We start from the raw sequence: 22,132 nt of genomic DNA on the forward strand, positions 1-22,132 counted from the left end.
TTATTTCTCCAATTGTACTAAGTCATGAGGGCATGTCAGATACCCTGAACATTACAGTGTTAATAACAATCAGGCAGTTCTCAAAGTAAGCCCCTGTGAATTGGCAGTGTGTCGATGAGGCAGAAAATTCTTCTGTGTCCATCTGTGCACCTACTTTTCAGATGATATAAGAGCCAGGCCCCCAGGCAGATGCGGTCAGAAAAGAATCTGATGTTGCCCCAATTGGGAAAGAACAAGTCCAACACCGTCATTCACTGTACAAGAACCTTCATTTTATGAAGAGACATTCTTGCTTTCATCTACAGATTTGTTCTTATATTAAAAGTTAATATTTAGTCACGGTACATGTTCTGACTTAGTTTTTAAGTTCCATACCACTTATATGACGGCATGCTAAAAAGTAATACCTGCGAATTTTTAATTGAAAACTCATAAGGCCTTTTGAATAAGACAAATGTTATTAACATTCTGCATCTTTATTCTTCACGTTTACATACTTTTTCTCAACATTGTCACCCTTACGACAAACGCATTCCCCTCCAATGAGAAACCGGTTTGTTGATACCTTCACTGTAGAACATTTGACGTTGTTGGTGGAACCATAACTTCGCCTCTGCTTGCTTCATCACTTATCAAAATGAACTTCCTCTGTGGAGGACGATCAATGACAGTAAACCCGATGCGTCAGATTGTTGCAGCACCTGTGTATGATCTGGCATTTTCATGCCTAAGAACATTGTGCTCCATGTGTGGATGAACCCTTCAAATTTGAAGAATTATAGAGCACACTGTTTCCCATACAACTGACATAGTTACATTAAACACTGCCGAATTACGTGCTACATTCCGGAGCACTCTATTGGCAGACAGTACTGCGTCTCAAAGGCTTTAGGACAAAGACTGTGTAATTCTTCAAAAGAACAAACTGCTTCCAGTAAGCGTGACATCACAACTGTTCACATTAGGTTCGTTTGAACAGTTGCCAGATGGCTCGTGCGCATGCGCAGTTATGTTGTGTATGAGCAGTATCGTCTCCTGCTTCTGGCTACTTGAAGTGTGTCTGTTTGCTGTATCAACAGTAGCAACAACCAACTGGATGCCTCCCAGAAAAATTTTTCTGGCGTGCCCAAGCTGTCAGATTCACACATGCAAAGAGCAGTCCGTGTTGTTGTGGGGACGGGGCAGTATTTTCCACATGACTTGCTTTTACTTTTAGTGATTTTGCTATTTCCTCTTCATTTATAGCTGTCACGGCAAATAAAAACAAAATAGATTTCTGTGGCCGGGAGCCTTCAAGTGAATTAAAATACATTCACGTAACTACTTTGCAATTAACAACAGTATGGACAATCAAGCAGTTGAGCAACTTACTTTGGTACTTACAGTTTTATGCAAGGAAATAGAGAAAGTGATTCAACATCTGAAAACTCATAAAGCCCCTGGTGTATAATAATAATAATAATAATAATAATAATAATAATGTCGTGTAACGAGGGCCTCCCGTCGGGTATACCATTCGCCAGGTGCAAGTCTTTCGATTTGATGCCACTTCGGCGACTTGCGCGTCGGTGGGGATGAAATGATGATGATTAGGACAACACAACACCCAGGCCCTTAGGATTGACAGTCTGTCATGCTGACCACTCAGATACCGGGGCTGTAAACGGTATATCTGGAGAAATGATCAATGAAATGGGGCAGGAAGATATCGATGTGCTGCATTCATTGTGTTAAAAAAGTATGGGAAACTGGGGAGTAGCCGGATGACTGGTCAGAGTCTCTCTTCGTCCCCGTACACAAGAAAGTGTCTGTCAGGAACTGCTCCAACTACCAAACTATTGCCCTCATATCTCACGCAAGTAAAATTTTGCACTACATCCTAAACCAATGTTTGAAGTCGTTCATTCAGCCCCAAATATCCATAGAACAAGCAGGTTTTGTTTAAGGGAAAGGATCTCGTGAACAGATTCTCAACATAAGACAAATAATAGAAAAATCGCGAGAGTTTTGTGTTCCTGTTTTCATCTGCTTCGTTGACTATAGGAAAGCGTTCGACTGTGTTGGCTGGTAAAATTTGTGGCAGGTGCATGCAGAGTTCGGTGTCCCACCCCACTTGACAGCATTGATCAAAAGTCTATACAATAATCACTTCACAGTTGTAAAGACAAGTGCTGGCATGTTTGATTCCTTCAGAGTATCAAAAGGTGTGAGACAGGCTTGTGTCCTGTCCCCACAACTGTACAACATCTATGCAGAACATGTCTTTAGGAAAGCTTTTAATGGTTGGATCAAAGGCATCTCAATTGGTGGGAGAACTACCAACAACCTCCGTTTTGCTGGTGACACTGTGCTTTTAGCCAACAGCGAAGATGAACTTACTGAGCTACTAACAAGAAAAAGGACATTAGTCTATCGTATGGATTAGACATCAACCTCAGGGAGTCCAAACTCATGATAATTGATCGAGAAGAACAGATCCAGCTCACAGATCAGTTAAAGGAACTGGAAGTCATGTATTCCTTCATCTATCTTGGTCAACCATATGCAGCACGAAAAGTTGTAACAATGAGATAAGAAGACGGATCACGCTAGGGCAAGTGGCTGAGAAACAGCTCACAAAGATCTGGCAGACCAGAGCGATAACAAATAGCACAAAGATTTGGCTAGTTGAAACACTTTTGTTTTCTGTCTTCTTTTATGGTTGGGAAACATGGACACCCAAGGCAAGAGACAAACAGCGCATCAATGTGTTTGAGTTTTGGTGCCGGCATAGGATGCTACACATAAAATGGACTGAAAGAACAACATGTGTGTTCATTATTGAACAACTCGATATCTCGAAAGGCCTTTCTTCTCGAGTCACTGAAAAAATTCTCCAGTTCTTTGGCCATATTGTGAGAAGAGATGGAGAAACCTAGATAAAATAATCTTGCAAGGATAGATCGAGGGCATAAGACCACGAGGAAGAGCAACGAGCAGATGGATAGATCAAATCAAGATGATCCCCGCCCTACCTCTTCAGCAGGCACTAAGAGAAGCTGGCAATCGTCCTGGATGGACACACTTGGTTCATGGGGTCACGTCACTCAGCAGTAAGCACAAACAACTTATGATGATGAATTACAGAAGGCTAAAATATATTATTAGTTTCAGTTTTCTGATTTTATTGTATTTCTGCATTTTTGGTAGAAGCATTAATCACCTTGCAGAACAATGAAGTTGTTTTTGTTGATTTGATAAAGGAATTTCCCTTTTATTAATCTATTCCACAGACGCAGTTAATGTATTTGGACCGAAGTGTTTCATTCCCCACCGTTGGCAAGTTTCAACTGTTTCAAATGCAGGTTTTCATCATCCGGCACATATGGCATTATGTGATAATAAAGAACCAAACATGAGGTAATACAGAACTTGTACGCCAAGAAAATTTGCATCCCAAAAACCACACTGAAAATCTTAATATCAAGTTGAGGCCTACATCATTGAGAATCTGGACATACAAATGTGCACTTTGTTGTTCTCCAAGTATTGTTTTATGTTCTGTTTCATTTATGACGTAATGTAAGATCTCTTACTGCTATGCAAGATGTCTTAATGCTATATACGTACAAACATATCGACTTCCTGTGTCATCGTATTTGCGCATGCGCAGTAATGCCTTTTTTTTCTGGTGCTCTCTGACAATTGCTGAAACTAATTCTAACAGGTCATGGGAAAATATTGCGAATGGTGGTCTGAAGACTTTACTGTCACGGTAAATTTCATTTCACACAAGATGAATTACGTTACTTACGAGAATGGTCTTTGAATTTCCTAAATCACAGAGCGTTTGACTTTCATTTAAAGCTTAACGCTTTGAAGGCCAGCCACTTAGAAGACTCTCAAACCCAGAAAACCAGACATTTACATCATTATTTAAAATTTTACTGGCACATTTGCGGGGTGTATCTTAAAGAGTAAAACTTGAAAAAAATACCTATATTATATGTGAAAGCCTTGCTTTTCTTCTAGTTACACTATGTATATTAATTTAAACCATTAACTTTTCCTATTTGTGTTTTCGCGCTTGTTGCTGTTGGCTGAATACATCACATGTCCTATGCTCTAAAGATCTGATATCACCGCCTGGGGAGGTCACGTGAGGTAAACTATGACTGGCTTACAAAAGCGCATCACAATCTCGATTTCAATGCTTCAGAAACTAAGATGCTGCGTTTGTTGGAACTCGAATATATACTTTTGTAATACAAAAATATGCAGTGTACATGTTGGTGCACATCGAAGATCTTTCCAAAACGCATGGTTGTTTTTGTTTTGTTCTTCTTCTTCTGCCGGTTGGGGACGGGATTCATTTTCTTAAGTGCTTGTAAGTTGTACACCGATGCATAAAAGCTTAATCATTCAAAGGATTGATAAGTTCTACAGTTCTGAGGGAAAGTTTACGGTCACTTAAAAATGGAAAAAGTGTGTTTTTAACCAGGAAATTTGTGAAATTTTTTCCTTGTCTGCGTATACAGCCTGTATGAACAGTAACTGGTTGGTCCTATTCTTTCCTGGATGCTATTGCTACTTAAAAATTTGTTGCATTTGGAGTTTGTGGAATTTCCACACCTCAAGGTGATTATTGGCCAGCCATCGTGTCTCCTTGTAAATTTTCTGTTTTCTTGCTTGAAATTTTCTTTGAAATTTTTTCACCTGTATCAGTGGTGACTGTGATAATATTATTTGCAGCCTAACACCCCCTGTCCCGCCCCAGAGATTTTGGCACGACACTGCGATACATTACTCCGCCGGACGGGTAATACGGTGGACACGGAGTTAGACGAACAGCTGGCGCGTGCGGTTGCCGTCTTTAAGTATCTGGATGACAAGGACGTCTTCCAGAAGTTCTATGCGCGCATGCTGGCAAAGAGGCTCATCTTTCAGCACAGCTTGTCAATGGAGGCAGAGGAGGCGATGATTGGCAGACTGAAGCAGGTAAGTGTCATTGCAGTAGCTTAGTGAGCATAGTAAAAGTTGCATTTACACTCCTGGAAATTGAAATAAGAACACCGTGAATGCATTGTCCCAGGAAGGGGAAACTTTATTGACACATTCCTGGGGTCAGATACATCACATGATCACACTGACAGAACCACAGGCACATAGACACAGGCAACAGAGCATGCACAATGTCGGCACTAGTACAGTGTATATCCACCTTTCGCAGCAATGCAGGCTGCTATTCTCCCATGTAGACGATCGTAGAGATGCTGGATGTAGTCCTGTGGAACGGCTTGCCATGCCATTTCCACCTGGCGCCTCAGTTGGACCAGCGTTCGTGCTGGACGTGCAGACCACGTGAGACGACCCTTCATCCAGTCCCAAACATGCTCAATGGGGGACAGATCCAGAGATCTTGCTGGCCAGCGTAGTTGACGTACACCTTCTAGAGCACGTTGGGTGGCACGGGACACATGCGGACGTGCATTGTCCTGTTGGAACAGCAAGTTCCCTTGCCGGTCTAGGAATGGTAGAACGATGGGTTCGATGACGGTTTGGATGTACTGTGCACTATTCAGTGTCCCCTCGACGATCTCCAGAGGTGTTCGGCCAGTGTAGGAGATCGCTCCCCACACCATGATGCCGGGTGTTGGCCCTGTGTGCCTCGGTCGTATGCAGTCCTGATTGTGGCGCTCACCTGCACGGCGCCAAACACGCATACGACCATCATTGGCACCAAGGCAGAAGCGACTCTCATCGCTGAAGACGACACGTCTCCATTCGTCCCTCCATTCACGCCTGTCGCGACACCACTGGAGGCGAGCTGCATGATGTTGGGGCATGAGCGGAAGACGGCCTAACGGTGTGCGGGACCGTAGCCCAGCTTCATGGAGACGGTTGTGAATGGTCCTCGCCGATACCCCAGGAGCAACAGTGTCCCTAATTTGCTGGGAAATGGCGGTGCGGTCCCCTACGGCACTGCGTAGGATCCCTGGTCTTGGCGTGCATCTGTGCGTCGCTGAGGTCCGGTCCCAGGTCGACGGGCACGTGCACCTTCCGCCGACCACTGGTGACAACATCGATGTACTGTGGAGACCTCACGCCCCACGTGTTGAGCAATTCGGCGATACGTCCACCCGGCCTCCCGCATGCCCACTATACGCCCTCGCTCAATGTCCGTCAACTGCACATACCGTTCACGTCCACGCTGTCGCGGCATGCTAGCAGTGTTAAAGACTACGATGGAGCTCCGTATGCCACGGCAAACTGGCTGACACTGACGGCGGCGGTGCACAAATGCTGCGCAGCTAGCGCCATTCGACGGCCAACACCGCGGTTCCTGGTGTGTCCGCTGTGCCGTGCGTGTGATCATTGCTTGTACAGCCCTCTCGCAGTGTCCGGAGCAAGTATGGTGGGTCTGACACACCGGTGTCAATGTGTTCTTTTTTCCATTTCCAGGAGTGTATAAGCAGATTATAGATTTTTATTAATATGAAATGGGATAAGATTATTGTTAGGCAGGGTAGTATCAATTTGTTTAGTAGGGTATGCTGCCTGCTTTGTGAGAGTCAGACTGGAGTAATCAGAATTGACAATGTTGAAAGAAGCTGCAAACAATACAGGTGTGAGGTAGGGTTGGTCATTGCCACGGCTGATGGAAATGAATTTATACATGCGTAGTTAAGTGCCAGACTAAAAAAACCAAAGATCTAGTGTTTAATTCAAAGATTATTTATTGCCTTCACTTAAGTTGTGTCATAAAATCACACAGGAGACCTGTGACCATTTTATAAACTCTGAGCATGTCTTAGGTCATGAAAATCGACTTGTTGTTAAAAATTATGCTTGTTGGCATATTTTATTTCTAGCCCATCATAGGAAGATCTGCCAAATGAAACATAATTGTCATGAAAGTACAAGCACGAAGTAGGCGTGACATCAGGAGTAAAAATAAATGCCTTAATACGTAGTATTGTCACACAAAATGACAGTCATTGTCATAGATGCTCATTTGAGGGCGGGCATTCAAAAACTAACTACCAATACATTCCACCAGGCGTCATAGTTAAACAGTTGTAGTGGTGTTAAAAGAGTATATTAAAAGTAGAGCGACAAATTAATAACAAAAATAGTGTTAGAATAAATGTAAAGATATTAAACCCACTTACCAGTCTTTCCATCATCTTTTATTCTGTTTTGAAATGAATCACATGATTTATTAATGTTCTTTGTTGATACACTTTCGATTGTGGTTTCAAATCTAACTTGTAAGTGTTTCCTTCCGTTATCTTTCCAGTTTTTTAAATACAATTTTTGTTATTAATTTGTGTATCTACTAGTAATGTATTTTTATGTCAATATGTGAATATAATTTATGCAAGTATTATTAATGGAAAATGGAAATGAGTTTTGGCGTCATTGGCCGGGAGGCCCCTTGCGGGGCAGGTCCGGCTGCCTTGATGCGGGTCTTATTACAGTCGACGCCACACTGGGTTATCTGCGCGCCAGATAGGTGGGGATGAAATGATGATGAAGACAACACAATACCAAGTCCCTGAGTGGAGAAAATCTCCGACGCAGCCAGGAATCGAACCCGGGCCTGTAGGACGGCAATCTGTTATGCTGACCACTTGGCTATCAGAGCTAACAACTTTTATTAATGTTTATATATGAGCAATAAGTTCTTAGGTTACATCCTTATTTAAAATTTTATTGAAACACAGTCAATTTACGCGACAATGAAAAGGAGATTTTTACATTCAGATTGGATACTGTACATGAAACGCAAAGCAAAAGTTTCATATTTGAATGTCCAGTAGGCTTATCAGTACTGTCAGATCCTTAGATCGAAGAGTTACTATTAGCAGTGACAATAATAATACTGTGTGTATCAAAAAGAATTTTACAACTTAAAAAATTTGTATGAACTTATTCACAAGACTCACAGACTTAGTGTCATTTTGAAGGAAAGTAGAACAAGTTTTGACTCGTGATACAGAAACTTCCTGGCAGATTAAAACTGTGTGCCCGACCGAGACTCGAACTCGGGACCTTTGCCTTTCGCGGGCAAGTGCTCTACCATCTGAGCTACCGAAGCACAATTCACGCCCGGTACTCACAGCTTTACTTCTGCCAGTTTCATATCAGTGCACACTCCGCTGCAGAGTGAAAATCTCATTCTGGAAACATTATGTAATACACTAGTACAGTATCGCTCCACCACAAAAAATAATGGCAGTTGCATCAAAGATGGCTGCATTTACCGGTCTCAACTGTGCTCGCTGCGTGTTTTGGTTTGAATAGTCACAGCCAACAACTACTCTCCTATGTAGTATGGTAAAGATTCTCCCAGTAGGCCTACCATTTATGAGTAGCATAAATGTTCTATTGAAAGTGGATGTTTGGTTAGACATAGCAAAGTTGTCGTCGTGTGTCTCCTGGTGATGTAGAGAAATGAGACAGAGCTGTGTGAACAGCCTTACATAATCGACCGGAGGCACGCTAGGGTAGTCTGTGCAGTTGTGGTGACCACTGCATCCGGATGGCTCGGTGGTCAGCATATCTCTGTAGTAAGCAGGAGACCCGGGTTTTAATCATTGTCCGATACAAATTTTTAACTTTCCCCATTGATTTAAACCAGTGAAACTATATTTATTCGTAATGTAGAGCAGCCTAGTACCAAATGTTTAAACTGGACTCGCTTTACTATGTGTTTGCAAGATTGTGAGGAATATTTTGTCATAAATTTCAGTTGCAAGACTTGACAAACTGTTCTTTGTAACAATGTATTTTTTGCAGTGCTGTGGGTGTGAATTTACCAGCAAGTTTCACCGAATGTTTTTGGACGTCTCCGTGTCGAGTGACCTGAATCGGAAGTTCGAAGATGCGATACCGCCAGCACCAGGTTCTGCATCCTTTTCTGTGCAGGTAATTGATTCTGAATTTATAAGCTGTATTACCATTTTTTTTATCAAGGAAAGTGAATCTGTGTAGTGATTTTGTGTGTGTGTGTGTGTGTGTGTGTGAGAGAGAGAGAGAGAGAGAGAGAGAGAGAGAGAGAGAGGAGAGGGGGTTCTATTTTATTTATTTATCCATGGAATCATGTTCATGAAACAGGATACATGTAATTGCAAATGTTGAGAGGGCACAAATCTTATGATTAATTGTACTTGTACGTGTGCCGTAAATGAGAGTGTCCATATCAACATCGGAATTATTTTAAGCTAGCTACCTTCACATTTGAAATTAAATGGTTTTAGTCAAAATTAAAACATTTGACATAAATTAGTTCCCATGAATTTAGCAACTGAATAAAATCAGTTCTGAATCAGAATACTGGTGACTTATTATTTTTGTCTCAGCAAGGCGATTTGTTGTTAAGTGTGCTGTGTACTTGACTCACCCTGTCATATGGTTGACTCACTCTTTGGCTTGTCAAGTAAGTTTTGGCACATGTACAGGTGTGGTTTTAGTACACATTGTTACTTGTTTCCTATAGGTGGGAGAATCTTCCTACTAATGAACATTTCACCAAGATACACACAGTGCAGGCAATATTCCCATAGACACACTCACAGCCTCTGCTACTTCGCCCACTGTCATTTGACAATCTGTGAGCTTTGTGTTGCGGGCATTTAGAATGGTTTCTTGTGTAACCACATCAGCAAGCCGTCTTTCGTGGTTAATCAAAAGTGGATGTTTCACAAATTTTAAATTTGTTGAACCAGTATCTAACTGTCGTCTTTGATGGTGAAGGATCATATCAAATTAACTTGTTACATATCTTCTTGTCCAGAAGCAAAACGTTAATCACTGAACGATACTACACCTTTTCTGTGTTTGCAATAAAACCTCTAGTATAACATACTGAAATGAATGTCAAATCCAAACGAACCTATAATGACAGCTAACAGGTGGCGGAACACAATGGTATTATATGGACACTTGAATGTGCCTGTTTCAGGTGGAAGTGTTTTGAACTATGGTTGGGTAAGATGCCATTATAGGTTTAGGCTTAAACTATGTGTGTGTGTGTGTGTGTGTGTGTGTGTGTGTGTGTGTGTGTGTGTGTTTTTATGAAATATGTTTGCTTGTGTCTGTATATGTATGGATGGATATGTGTGTGTGTGTGTGTGTGTGTGTGTGTGTGTGTGTGTGTGTGTGTGTGTGTGTGTGGGCGCGCGCGAGCGCGCGCACACACACACACACACACACACACACACACACACACACACACACACACACACACACACACAAGCAGACATATATAAAGGCAAAGAGTATGGGCAGAGATGTAAGTCAAGGCGGAAGTGTGGAGGCAAAGGTGATGTTGAATGACAAGTGAGGTATGAGTGGCGGCAACTTGAAATTAGCGGAGATTAAGGCCTGGTGGATAACGAGAAGAGAGGATATATTGAAGGGCAAGTTCCCATCTCCGGAGTTCGGATAGGTTGGTGTTGGTGGGAAGTATCCAGATAACTCGAACGGTGTAACACTGTGCCAAGATGTGCTGGCCGTGCACCAAGCCATGTTTAGCCACAGGGTGATCCTCATTACCAACAAACACTGTCTGCCTGTGTCCATTCATGCGAATGGACAGTTTGTTGCTGGTCATTCCCACATAGAAAGCGTCACAGTGTAGGCAGTTCAGTTGGTAAATCACGTGGGTGCTTTCACACGTGGCTCTGCCTTTGATCGTGTACACCTTCCGGGTTACAGGACTGGAGTAGGTGGTGGTGGGAGGGTGCATAGGACAGGTTTTACACCGGGGGCGGTTGCAAGGGTAGAAGCCAGAGGGTAGGGGATGAACCAAGAGGTTACGAAGGTTAGGTGGACGGTGGAAAGACACTCTTGGTGGAGTGGGGAGGATTTCATGAAGGATGGATCTCATTTCGGGGCAGGATTTTAGGAAGTCGTATCCCTGCTGGAGAGCCACATTCAGAGTCTGATCCAGTCCCGGGAAGTATCCTGTCACAAGTGGGGCACTTTTGTGGTTCTTCTGTGGGAAGTTCTGGGTTTGCGGGGATGAGGAAGTGGCTCTGGTTATTTGCTACTGTACCAGGTCGGGAGGGTAGTTGCGGGATGCGAAAGCTGTTTTCAGGTTTTGGTGTAATGGTTCAGGGATTGAGGACTGGAGCAGATTCGTTTGCCATGAAGGCCTAGGCTGTAGGGAAGGGACCGTTTGATATGGAATGGGTGGCAGCTGTCATAATGGAGGTACTGTTGCTTGTTGGTGGGTTTGATGTGGACGGATGTGTGAAGCTGGCCATTGGACAGATGGAGGACAACGTCTAGGAAAGTGGCATGGGATTTGGAGTAGGACCAGGTGAATCTGATGGAACCAAAGGAGTTGAGGTTGGAGAGGAAATTCTGGAGTTGTTCTTCACTGTGAGTCCAGATCATGAAGATGTCATCAATAAATCTGTACCAAACTTTGGGTTGGCAGGCTTGGGTAACCAGGAAGGCTTCCTCTAAGCGACCCATAAATAGGTTGGCATACGAGGGGGCCATCCTGGTAGCCATGGCTGTTCCCTTTAATTGTTGGTATGCCTTGCCTTCAAAAGTGAAGAAGTTGTGGGTCAGGATGAAGCTGGCTAAGGTGACAAGGAAAGAGGTTTTAGGTAGGGTGGCAGCTGATCGGCGTGAAAGGAAGTGCTCCATTGCAGCGAGGCCCTGGACGTGTGGAATATTTGTGTATAGGGAAGTGACATCAAGGGTTACAAGGATGGTTTCCGGGGGTAACAGACTGGGTACGGATTCCAGGCATTTGAGAAAGTGGTTGGTGTCTTTGATGAAGGATGGGAGACTGCATGTAATGGGATGAAGGTGTTGATCTACGTAGGCAGAGATACGTTCTGTGTGGGCTTGGTAACTAGCTACAATGAGGCGGCCAGGATGTTTGGGTTTGTGAATTTTAGGAAGTAGGTAGAGTACGAGGTGTCGGTGGGGTCAGGAGTTTGATGGAGTCAGGTGAAAGGTTTTGTAGGGGGCATAAGGTTCTGAGGATTCCTTGAAGCTCCGCCTGGACATCAGGACTGGGATTACCTTGGCAAATTTTGTATGTAGAGTTGTCTGAAAGCTCACGCAGTCCCTCAGCCACATACTCCCGACGATATATATATATATAAAATAGAAAGAAACTTCCACATGCGGATAGATATGTGTGTGTGTGCGAGTGTACACCTGTCCTTTTTTCCCCCTAGGGTAAGTCTTTCCTTTCCGCTCCCGGGATTGGAATGACTCCTTACCCTCTCCCTTAAAACCCACATCCTTTCGTCTTTCCCTCTCTTTCCCTCTTTCCTGTAGAAGCAACCGTCGGTTGCGAAAGCTAGAAAGTTTGTGTGTTATTTTATTGTGTCTGTCTACCGGCACTTTCCCACTTGGTAAGTCTTGGAATCTTTGTTTTTAGTATATTTTTCCCATGTGGAAGTTTCTTTCTATTTTATATGGTGTGTAGTGATACATGAACCCCGGGACAGATCAGAATTAGTCTTTCTCCTCATTTAAAAAATAAGAAAAGAAAACAAAGCACTTGCAAGAAATGCTGTGTACCAAAGCATTCAGCACACACACTTGCTGAATGCTTTGGTACACAGCATTTCTTTCAAGTGCTTTGTTTTCTTTTCTTATTTTTAAATGAGGAGAAAGACTAATTCTGGTCTGTCCCGGGGTTCATGTATCACTACACGCCATAAGAGCTCAGCAATATTGTAACCATGTTTCTCTTTTGCTCTCATCGATGTGCAGAATGCGGGTGGGGGCTGATTTATTCCCCCACACCACACTCTTCCCCCCCTCCCCTCTCACTCTCACCCCCATCCCCCTTCTAGTCTGTCTAGACTAACAGCCGATTGCCACAAATCTGCACTACAGTGACAAATTGCGTCAGCGACAAAGTCTGTTCGTAAATGCTGATACTTATTAAGCCACTGTCTTATAGGCAAAATTATATTCCATATGTGGTATCATTTTGTTTCTGATTAAATCGATCGTCTCCAGTATGAAGAATATTCCACCAACCATACATACCATTTTGTCACATTTTCCAGAGGGGGTGACGAATGACATTTGCAATCTCCTTCACAGGTGTTGCAGGCAGGGGCCTGGCCGCTGAATCCGGCTCCCATCTCACCATTTGCTCCACCGGAAGATCTGCAGAAGCGACTGCAGTCCTTTGAGAGCTTCTACCGCCACTTGTTCAACGGAAGGAAGTTGACCTGGCTGTACCACCTGTGCCAGGGAGAAGTGCGCCTGGGCTACCTCAAAAAGCCATATGTTGTAAGTTGAAGGAGCCAGTTCTTCTGTTGTACCTCTCTGAAGCCAATACTAGCTGAATCTCTTATCTCTGTTCTGATAGTATCACTTATTTGCAATTTTGTTGAAAACTCATTCGAAGGGGCTGTGCTGTGTGGAAGTATTGGATAATCCTGAAAGTAAAGTAAAAACAGGAACCAACCACTATTAATAATGTTATTTGTTAAGAACAAGTAGCTGTGCTATTTCAGAAAGAAAACTTTCTTCATCCTGCTACTAGTGCATGCGAGCGTTAATGAGCCGAGTGTAGTATTGCCACGTGTGTGTACTTAAATCAACCGACAACTGTATCAGCGTGGACTGACCAGTAGAGACCACATGTAGGAAACATGCACACGACACGGTCTCCGTCACGCTATCTACTGGCGATTAGCACCTATATAAGCACGGAGCAGTGCTGACTTGCCCTCTGTATTTTCTTTTAGTTTGTACAGCCCACATCAGTTGTTCAGTGTATTGCTTATGTCGCACCTTCTGTATGATTCTTTTGTTTTGTTATGCATGTAGTCACAAGAGGCATATTTCCATTACTATTCAGAGGTTTATGAATAAAGCCGTATTTGTGTTATTTGGATTGGTTTTGTGTATTACTTGGTTACTACATGATTGAATCTCATCCTCATCACCAGTCATGTAGTAACCGTGTAATACAGGGTGTATATGGTACGGTAAATCTGGGAAAAACACAGGAATTTTTTTCATCCATGAAACACACTGGAATTTTTTTAGAATTCTGGGAAATTTAACTGATAAAAACTGATATTCTAACAAAGGATTTTACTTTAGCCCACATAAAAATGAGAAAATAACATCAAAATATAACTGTAGTTGCTACCAAAATGCGCCATTTACAACAACAACAACAAAAATAATAATAATAAAAAAAAACACATTGCCCACACAAGCATCTGTCGACAACAAAACATGTCAAAGGCTTGCTAAGCATTACTTCATAACAACAAACTCCTTTCCATGAGCGTGGCGTCACAACTTGTTTATATTTCTAATAGGTAGCAGGAAAGTATTGTGAATGGTGGTCTGAGAGTAACATTTCTTTCAAAGTAAAAAATTCCTTTTATGCAAAATTAATGTGTGATGAATTTCTTAAATCATGGATTGTGTGACTTATTCGAAACGTAAAACACTTTGAGAAACAACAACTTAGGAAGAAATTGGTCCAGAATATCAGCTATTTATGCCATTATTTAAAATTTTACTGGCACATTTGGGTTTAATATATCTTACAGGGCAACACATGCTAAAGACCACCAAATTTCAAGGTTAGTTTTTCATATTTCATTTCTTTCACAGATTGCAAATTATGCAGTAATGATGGCAAAAAGTATAATAATCATTTTAAAAAAATGTGAGCTCTTGAGCAATTTTATATGTAATTGCTTTTTCTGTGGAGAAGTCAAAATGCTTGATGAAATGTATTCAGCCACATAACCCACGAAATGTTCAGTGTACAGCAATGAAATTTATAATCATGCTTGTCAGAAATATTCAGCTGCTGCAATTTAAGCTATGCTCTTAGGATCCTTCCTAACCATGCTCTCTTGGGGGGAAGGAAAGAAAGAAAAAGTATATATACCGAGTGACCAAAAAGTCAGTATCAATTTGAAAACAATAAATCACGGAATAATGTAGATAGAGAGGTACAAATTGACACACATGCTTGCAATGACATGGGGTTTTATTAGAACCAAACAAACACAAAAGTTCAAAAAATGTCCGACAGATGGCACTTCATCTGATCAGAATAGCAATAATTAACATAACAAAGTAAGACAAAGCAAAGATGATGTTCTTCACAGGAAATGCTCAATATGTCCACCATCGTTCCTCAACAATAGCTGTAGTTGAGGAATAAAGTTGTGAACAGCACTGTAAAACATGTCCAGAGTTATGGTGAGGCATTGGCATCGGATGTTGCCTTTCAGCATCCCTAGAGATGTCGGTCGATCATGATACACTTGTGACTTCAGGTAACCCCACAGCCAATAATCGCACGGACTGAGGACTGAGGTCTGGGGTCCTGGGAGACCATGCATGACGAAAGTGGTGGCTGAGCACACGATCATCACCAAAAAACGCGCGCAATATATCTTTCATGCGTCTAGCAATATGGGGTGGAGCGCCATCCTGCATAAACTCATACGTTCCAGCAGGTGTTTATCAGCCAGGTTGGCTGATGTGATTCTGTAACATACCGTTGTAGCTCTCACCCGTACCCCCGATAGCGATAGATGCGGTAAATCCAACCCATACCGTGACTTTCTCATTGTGTAATGGAGTTTCCACGACAGTTCTAGGACTTTCGGTAGCCCATATTCTGCAGTTGTGGGTGTTGACAGACCTTCGGAGCATGAAATGAGCTTCGTCCTTCCTATGGCGATAGGATTGTAATGCTAAATTAGCACATTCGCCATTCTGATAATACAGCTTCGCTAAAAACTCCTTTTCAGGTAACGTCAACATGCTGCAACTGCTGGCACATCTGATTCTTTCTCTCATTACAGCTCCTTTTATGCATGATTGTCATGCGCAGTCACTGACGTTTTGTTGACCAGCGCCATTTGTCTGACATATTGTGAACTTACCTTCTTCTTCCCCCACTTCCCCCCCCCCCCCCCCCCCCCCCCCCCCAATCCTCTAATAACACTCCATGTCATTCCAGGCATGTGTGGCAATTATTACCCCTCTATCTACATTATTCCATGGTTTATTAAGTTTTCAAATTTATACTGACTCTTTGATCACCCGGTATATAAATTGACAACCAGTATTATATGTGAAAGCTTAAGTTGTTTTGTAACCGTTAACTTTTCATATTTGTGTGTTCGTGTTACTTAACAGTGATGTTTTTGGCCGACTACATCACATGCCCTATGCTCTGTATATTTGCTGTTATGGGCTGGCAAGATCATATGGCATGAGCTATGATTGGCAGACAAAAGCACATTGCAGTCTCGATTCAGTGCTTCGGATATGACCGCTGTAGACAGTGGGATTCGTGTATATACTTTAGTAATACGAAAATGTGCAGTGTACTTGTTGCGGTGCATGAAATACCTTTCCAAGAGGCATTGTGTTTTGCTGTATTTCATTTCCCAAAGTGCTGGGAAGTTCTATTCCAGTCTACAAAAGCTTTACTGTTCTCAGTACAAAGCTATACAGCTCCAAGGGAATGTATATTGTTACTTAATAAGGAAAAAATGTACTTTTAACCTGTAAATCTAGGAAAAACCCAGAATTTTTTCTTGTCCGTATATCTCCCTGTAATACACCAGACCAATTCAAGTAACACAAATATGACTTTATTCATAAACCTCTGAACAATAATGGAAATAAACCTCTTGTGACTCCACTCATAATGTCACAAAAAGAATCGTACAGAAGGTGCTACATAAGCAATACACAGTACAACTGATGTTAACAGTACAAACTAAAAGAATATAGCGAGAGTGCACTGCTCTTCACATATATAGGTGGTACTCGCCGGTAGATGATGTGACAGAGACGGTGCCATATGCATGCTTTCAACAGGTGGCCTCCAGCGGCCAGCCCGCACTGATGCAGTTGTCAGCTGATTTAAGTATACGTGTGAGGCGACACTACACTCAAAGTGAGTGCGCCCCCCTACACACACACACACACACACACACACACACACCTGCACTAGTAGCAGGATACAGCATAGTTGCTTTATTGTAATTGGACATAACAATGAATTAAAACAGTGCAAACAACTTTCTGAGATAAGAACCAAATCTGCCTCTTTTTGTAGCACTGTTGATTGCTTTCAAAGCAATGCTTATTTTGCTGAATACTAACAAGGTAACCTCCCCATCGCACCCCCCTCAGATTTAGTTATAAGTTGGCACAGTGGATAGGCCTTGAAAAACTGAACACAGATCAGTCAAGAAAACGGGAAGAAGTTGTGTGAAACTATGAAAAAATAAGCAAAATATACAAACTGAATAATCCATGCGAAGATGGGCAACATCAAGGATTGTGGGAGCACACGGGCGCTATGGTCCCGTGGTTAGCGTGAGCAGCTGTGGAACGTGAGGTCCTTGGTTCAAGGCTTCCCTCGATTGAAAAGTTTACTTTCTTTATTTTCGCAAAGTTATGACCTGGTGGTTCATTCATTGACATCTCTGTTGACTGTAGTAAGTTTAGTGTCTCTGTTTTACGACCGCACCGCAAAACAGTGCGATTAGTACACGAAAAGACGTGCCTCTCCAATGGGAACCGAAGACAATTGATCCCCCGGTCATAGGTCAACCGATTGCTCCACAAGAAAACACATCTGATATATTCTATATGACACTGGTGATGGCATGTGCGTCACATGACAGGAATAGGTTGCCGACCCGCCTAACTTGTACACTTGTTGAATGGATAAAAAGATTCTTCTACCTTGCCCGATTTAGGTTTTCTTGTGGATGTGATAATCACTCCCAAAAATGTGATGAAAACATAAGAGTTTGTCACATAAACTGCAACAAATGAATGCAACAGATTCACAGTCGCACAGTTTTCCCTGTGCTCTGTCAAAACATATGTTTTTAACGGTTTCAAATTTTTCCGTGTGTAGATTGTCAAATCCTGCATATGTCCAAGCAAATCTGAACATGTCCTGGAAGTTTGGAGAGCGAAGTTGATCATGTGTGAGTGCCTGAACTTTGATAATTCACACACGATCACATAAACAATACTGCTTTGTGTACCTGTGCAACTTCGCAAAATCATAGAATTGTTTCACAAAGTATTTCACTTGCCTAAAACCACACACATCTAACAGTTGCACAAGGGGTGTACATCCTGGAAAATGGTAATCACGTCTACTCCCATACTAAAATTGTCTGAAAATAAAAAATTAAACTTTTCACTCGAGGGAAGACGTGAACCAAGGACCTCTTGTTCCACAGCTGCTTACCCAAACCACAGGACCACGGAGCTCTTGCGCATGGACTACTCATTTTGTATATTTTGCTCATTTTTATCATAGTTCCACACAACTTCTTCCTGTTTTCCCGATTGATCTGTGTTCAATTTTTCAAGGCCTATCCACTGTGCCAACTTATAACTAAATCTAAGGGGGGGAGGGGGGGGGGGTGCGATGGGGAGGTTCCCTTGTAAGCAAGGTCCAGAGCAACACACACACACACACACACACACACACACACACAGGTGAGGGGTGAGGCATCAGAGACATTAGTTCAGAAATAGAATGGTAAGACTGTAGCAGTTTCAATGCTTCAATGCAGAGATGAGGACAGAGTAAATGGGAAAGATACAAAGTTATATTAATGGGAGGAGAGATGAATAGTGTGAATATGAAAAGAAATCATTCAGATAGTGAAGGGAGACGAAAATTTAATAGTAATGGGTGACTGGAATTCGAGTGTAGGAAAAGGGAGAGAAGGAAACATAGTAGGTGAATATGGATTGGGGCTAAGAAATGAAAGAGGAAGCCGCCTAGTAGAATTTTGCACAGAGCACAACTTAATCATAGCTAACACTTGGTTTAAGAATCATGAAAGAAGGTTGTATACGTGGAAGAACCCTGGAGATACAAAAAGGTATCAGATAGATTATATAATGGTAAGACAGAGATTTAGGAACCAGGTTTTAAGTTGTAAGACATTTCCAGGGGCAGATGTGGACTCTGACCACAATCTATTGGTTATGACCTGTAGAGTAAAACTGAAGAAACTGCAAAAATGTGGGAAATTAAGGAGATGGGACCTGGATAAACTGAAAGAACCAGAGGTTGTACAGAGTTTCAGAGAGAGCATAAGGGAACAATTGACAGGAATAGGGGAAAGAAATACAGTAGAAGAAGAATGGGTAGCTCTGAGGGATGTAGTAGTGAAGGCAGCAGAGGATAAAGTAGGTACAAAGACGAGGGCTGCTAGAAATCCTTGGGTAACAGAAGAAATATTGAATTTAATTGATGAAAGGAGAAAATATAAAAATGCAGTTAATGAAGCAGGCAAAAAGGAATACAAACGTCTCAAAAATGAGATCGACAGGAAGTGCAAAATGGCTAAACAGGGATGGCTAGAGGACAAATGTAAGGATGTAGAAGCTTATCTCACTAGGGGTAAGATAGATACTGCCTACAGGAAAATTAAAGAGACCTTTGGAGAGAAGAGAACCACGTGTATGAATATCAAGAGCTCAGATGGCAGCCCAGTTCTAAGCAAAGAAGGGAAGGCAGAAAGGTGGAAGGAGTATATAGAAGGTTTATACAAGGGCGATGTACTTGAGGACAATATTATGGAAATAGAAGAGGATGTAGATGAAGACGAAATGGGAGATACGATACTGCGTGAAGAGTTTGACAGAGCACTGAAAGACCTGAGTCGAAACAAGGCCCCCGGAGTAGACAACATTCCATTAGAACTACTGACGGCCTTGGGAGAGCCAGTCATGACAAAACTCTACCAGCTGGTGAGCAAGATGTATGAGACAGGCGAAATACCCTCAGACTTCAAGAAGAATATAATAATTCCAATCCCAAAGAAAGCAGGTGCTGACAGATGTGAAAATTACCGAACTATCAGTTTAATAAGCCACGGCTGCAAAATACTAACGCGAATTCTTTACAGACGAATGGAAAAACTGGTAGATGCAGACCTCGGGGAGGATCAGTTTGGATTCCGTCGAAATGTTGGAACACGTGAGTCAATACTGACCTTACGACTTATCTTAGAAGAAAGATTAAGAAAAGGCAAACCTACGTTTCTGGCATTTGTAGACTTAGAGAAAGCTTTTGACAATGTTGACTGGAATACTCTTTTTCAAATTCTAAAGGTGGCAGGGGTAAAATACAGGGAGCGAAAGGCTATTTATAATTTGTACAGAAACCAGATGGCAGTAATAAGAGTCGAGGGGCATGAAAGGGAAGCAGTGGTTGGGAAAGGAGTGAGACAGGGTTGTAGCCTCTCCCCGATGTTATTCAATCTGTATATTGAGCAAGCAGTAAAGGAAACAAAAGAAAAATTTGGAGTAGGTATTAAAATTCATGGAGACGAAGTAAAAACTTTGAGGTTCGCCGATGACATTGTAATTCTGTCAGAGACGGCAAAGGACTTGGAAGAGCAGTTGAACGGAATGGACAGTGTCTTGAAAGGAGGATATAAGATGAACATTAACAAAAGCAAAACGAGGATAATGGAATGTAGTCAAATTAAATCGGGTGATGCTGAGGGAATTAGATTAGGAAATGAGACACTTAAAGTAGTAAAGGAGTTTTGCTATTTAGGAAGTAAAATAACTGATGATGGTCGAAGTAGAGAGGATATAAAATGTAGACTGGCAATGGCAAGGAAAGCGTTTCTGAAGAAGAGAAATTTGTTAACATCGAATATAGATTTATGTATCAGGAAGTCGTTTCTGAAAGTATTTGTTTGGAGTGTAGCCATGTATGGAAGTGAAACATGGACGATAACTAGTTTGGACAAGAAGAGAATAGAAGCTTTCGAAATGTGGTGCTACAGAAGAATACTGAAGATAAGGTGGATAGATCACGTAACTAATGAGGAGGTATTGAATAGGATTGGGGAGAAGAGAAGTTTGTGGCACAACTTGACTAGAAGAAGGGATCGGTTGGTAGGACATGTTTTGAGGCACCAAGGGATCACAAATTTAGCATTGGAGGGCAGCGTGGAGGGTAAAAATCGTAGAGGGAGACCGAGAGATGAGTACACTAAGCAGATTCAGAAGGATGTAGGTTGCAGTAGGTACTGGGAGATGAAGCAGCTTGCACAGGATAGAGTAGCATGGAGAGCTGCATCAAACCAGTCTCAGGACTGAAGACAACAACAACAACAACAATTCTGTCCAATTGATGCTGAATCACTCTGCATTCACTCGAAAACTACACTTTCCAATACTCAATGGCACCAAAAGGGAACAGTCTTAGTTTCCTGGCCGCCATATGTGACAGTTTATGTATGTCGAGAAGAAGGCGGCCGTATCGCACGCCTGCTCTTTCCTTTGTCTCTGACTTAACACTAGCCGTCTGGGACCATGTAATGGGTTCTGAGCCAGTCACATATTAGAGAATCTATTCTGTATTAAAGTTCACTTATTGACTCAAGTCCATTCTTTGTGAGAATGGTGAGCTATTTTCACTTGACCAGTGCTTTCTAAATCTGTTCGATCTGTGGAAACTTATTGTGCTCTAGCTTAGAGTATTTTCCAGGTTATTGTAGCATACTGATGTTGTGGGTATTGGTCTATAATTTTGCACATCATTTCCTTTGCCCTTCTTACACATGCAATATGAAAGGAGGCTTGATACAAAGTAAGCAAATAACTTATTTTTGTGTGCCTTGGCAAGGGTTAAGGTCAGTGATTTTTTTTTCACTCCAAAAGCATGTGATGTTTCTTGTTCAATTAATAATAAAAATAATAATATATGGGAATATTCTGCACCTTTTCTTCCAGTGACTGGGAATACGCAGAGCAAAGTTGGGTTCAAATTGTACTTTTGTGGCTTTAAATTATAAAGTTCATCATGAAATTGTATGCAGTTGAAGGGCAGACAACAGTGAAGTATTAAAGAGTCTGATGCATTGTTTCTCATTTTCTTTGAATGACATCCTTATTTGAAGCAAGACATATCTCTTCCATGTACAATTACCTAGGCCTGCAAGATGGCAGGTACTCACCTCTCCAGATTTCCTTACCTTTTTGTCATTAGTGCAAAGACCCAAGTTTTTATCAGAGTTCATTGTGTTCCCAAACACAGTGTGTTTCAGAAGGAATGGTAAACTTTTTAGGAGGTGGTAGTACAGACCATTTTGATTAAAGTATT

At 42.0% G+C, this 22,132-nt stretch overlaps 1 protein-coding gene across 8 annotated transcripts in view; it reads left to right on the forward strand.

Annotated features, from left to right (window-relative positions):
* Nucleotides 1-22,132, forward strand: part of LOC126293263 (cullin-2-like) — a 119,337-nt gene that overhangs the window by 63,651 nt on the left and 33,554 nt on the right. For all 8 annotated transcript variants that reach the window (XM_049986379.1, XM_049986381.1, XM_049986378.1 and 5 more), the window contains 3 exons: nt 4,732-4,977; nt 8,782-8,910; nt 13,069-13,260. In XM_049986379.1, coding sequence (XP_049842336.1) covers nt 4,732-4,977; nt 8,782-8,910; nt 13,069-13,260 — 567 coding nt within the window. The remainder of the gene's footprint in view (nt 1-4,731; nt 4,978-8,781; nt 8,911-13,068; nt 13,261-22,132) is intronic.

The sequence above is a fragment of the Schistocerca gregaria genome, chromosome 10, assembly GCF_023897955.1.
Source record: "Schistocerca gregaria isolate iqSchGreg1 chromosome 10, iqSchGreg1.2, whole genome shotgun sequence".
Lineage (NCBI taxonomy): Eukaryota > Metazoa > Arthropoda > Insecta > Orthoptera > Acrididae > Schistocerca > Schistocerca gregaria.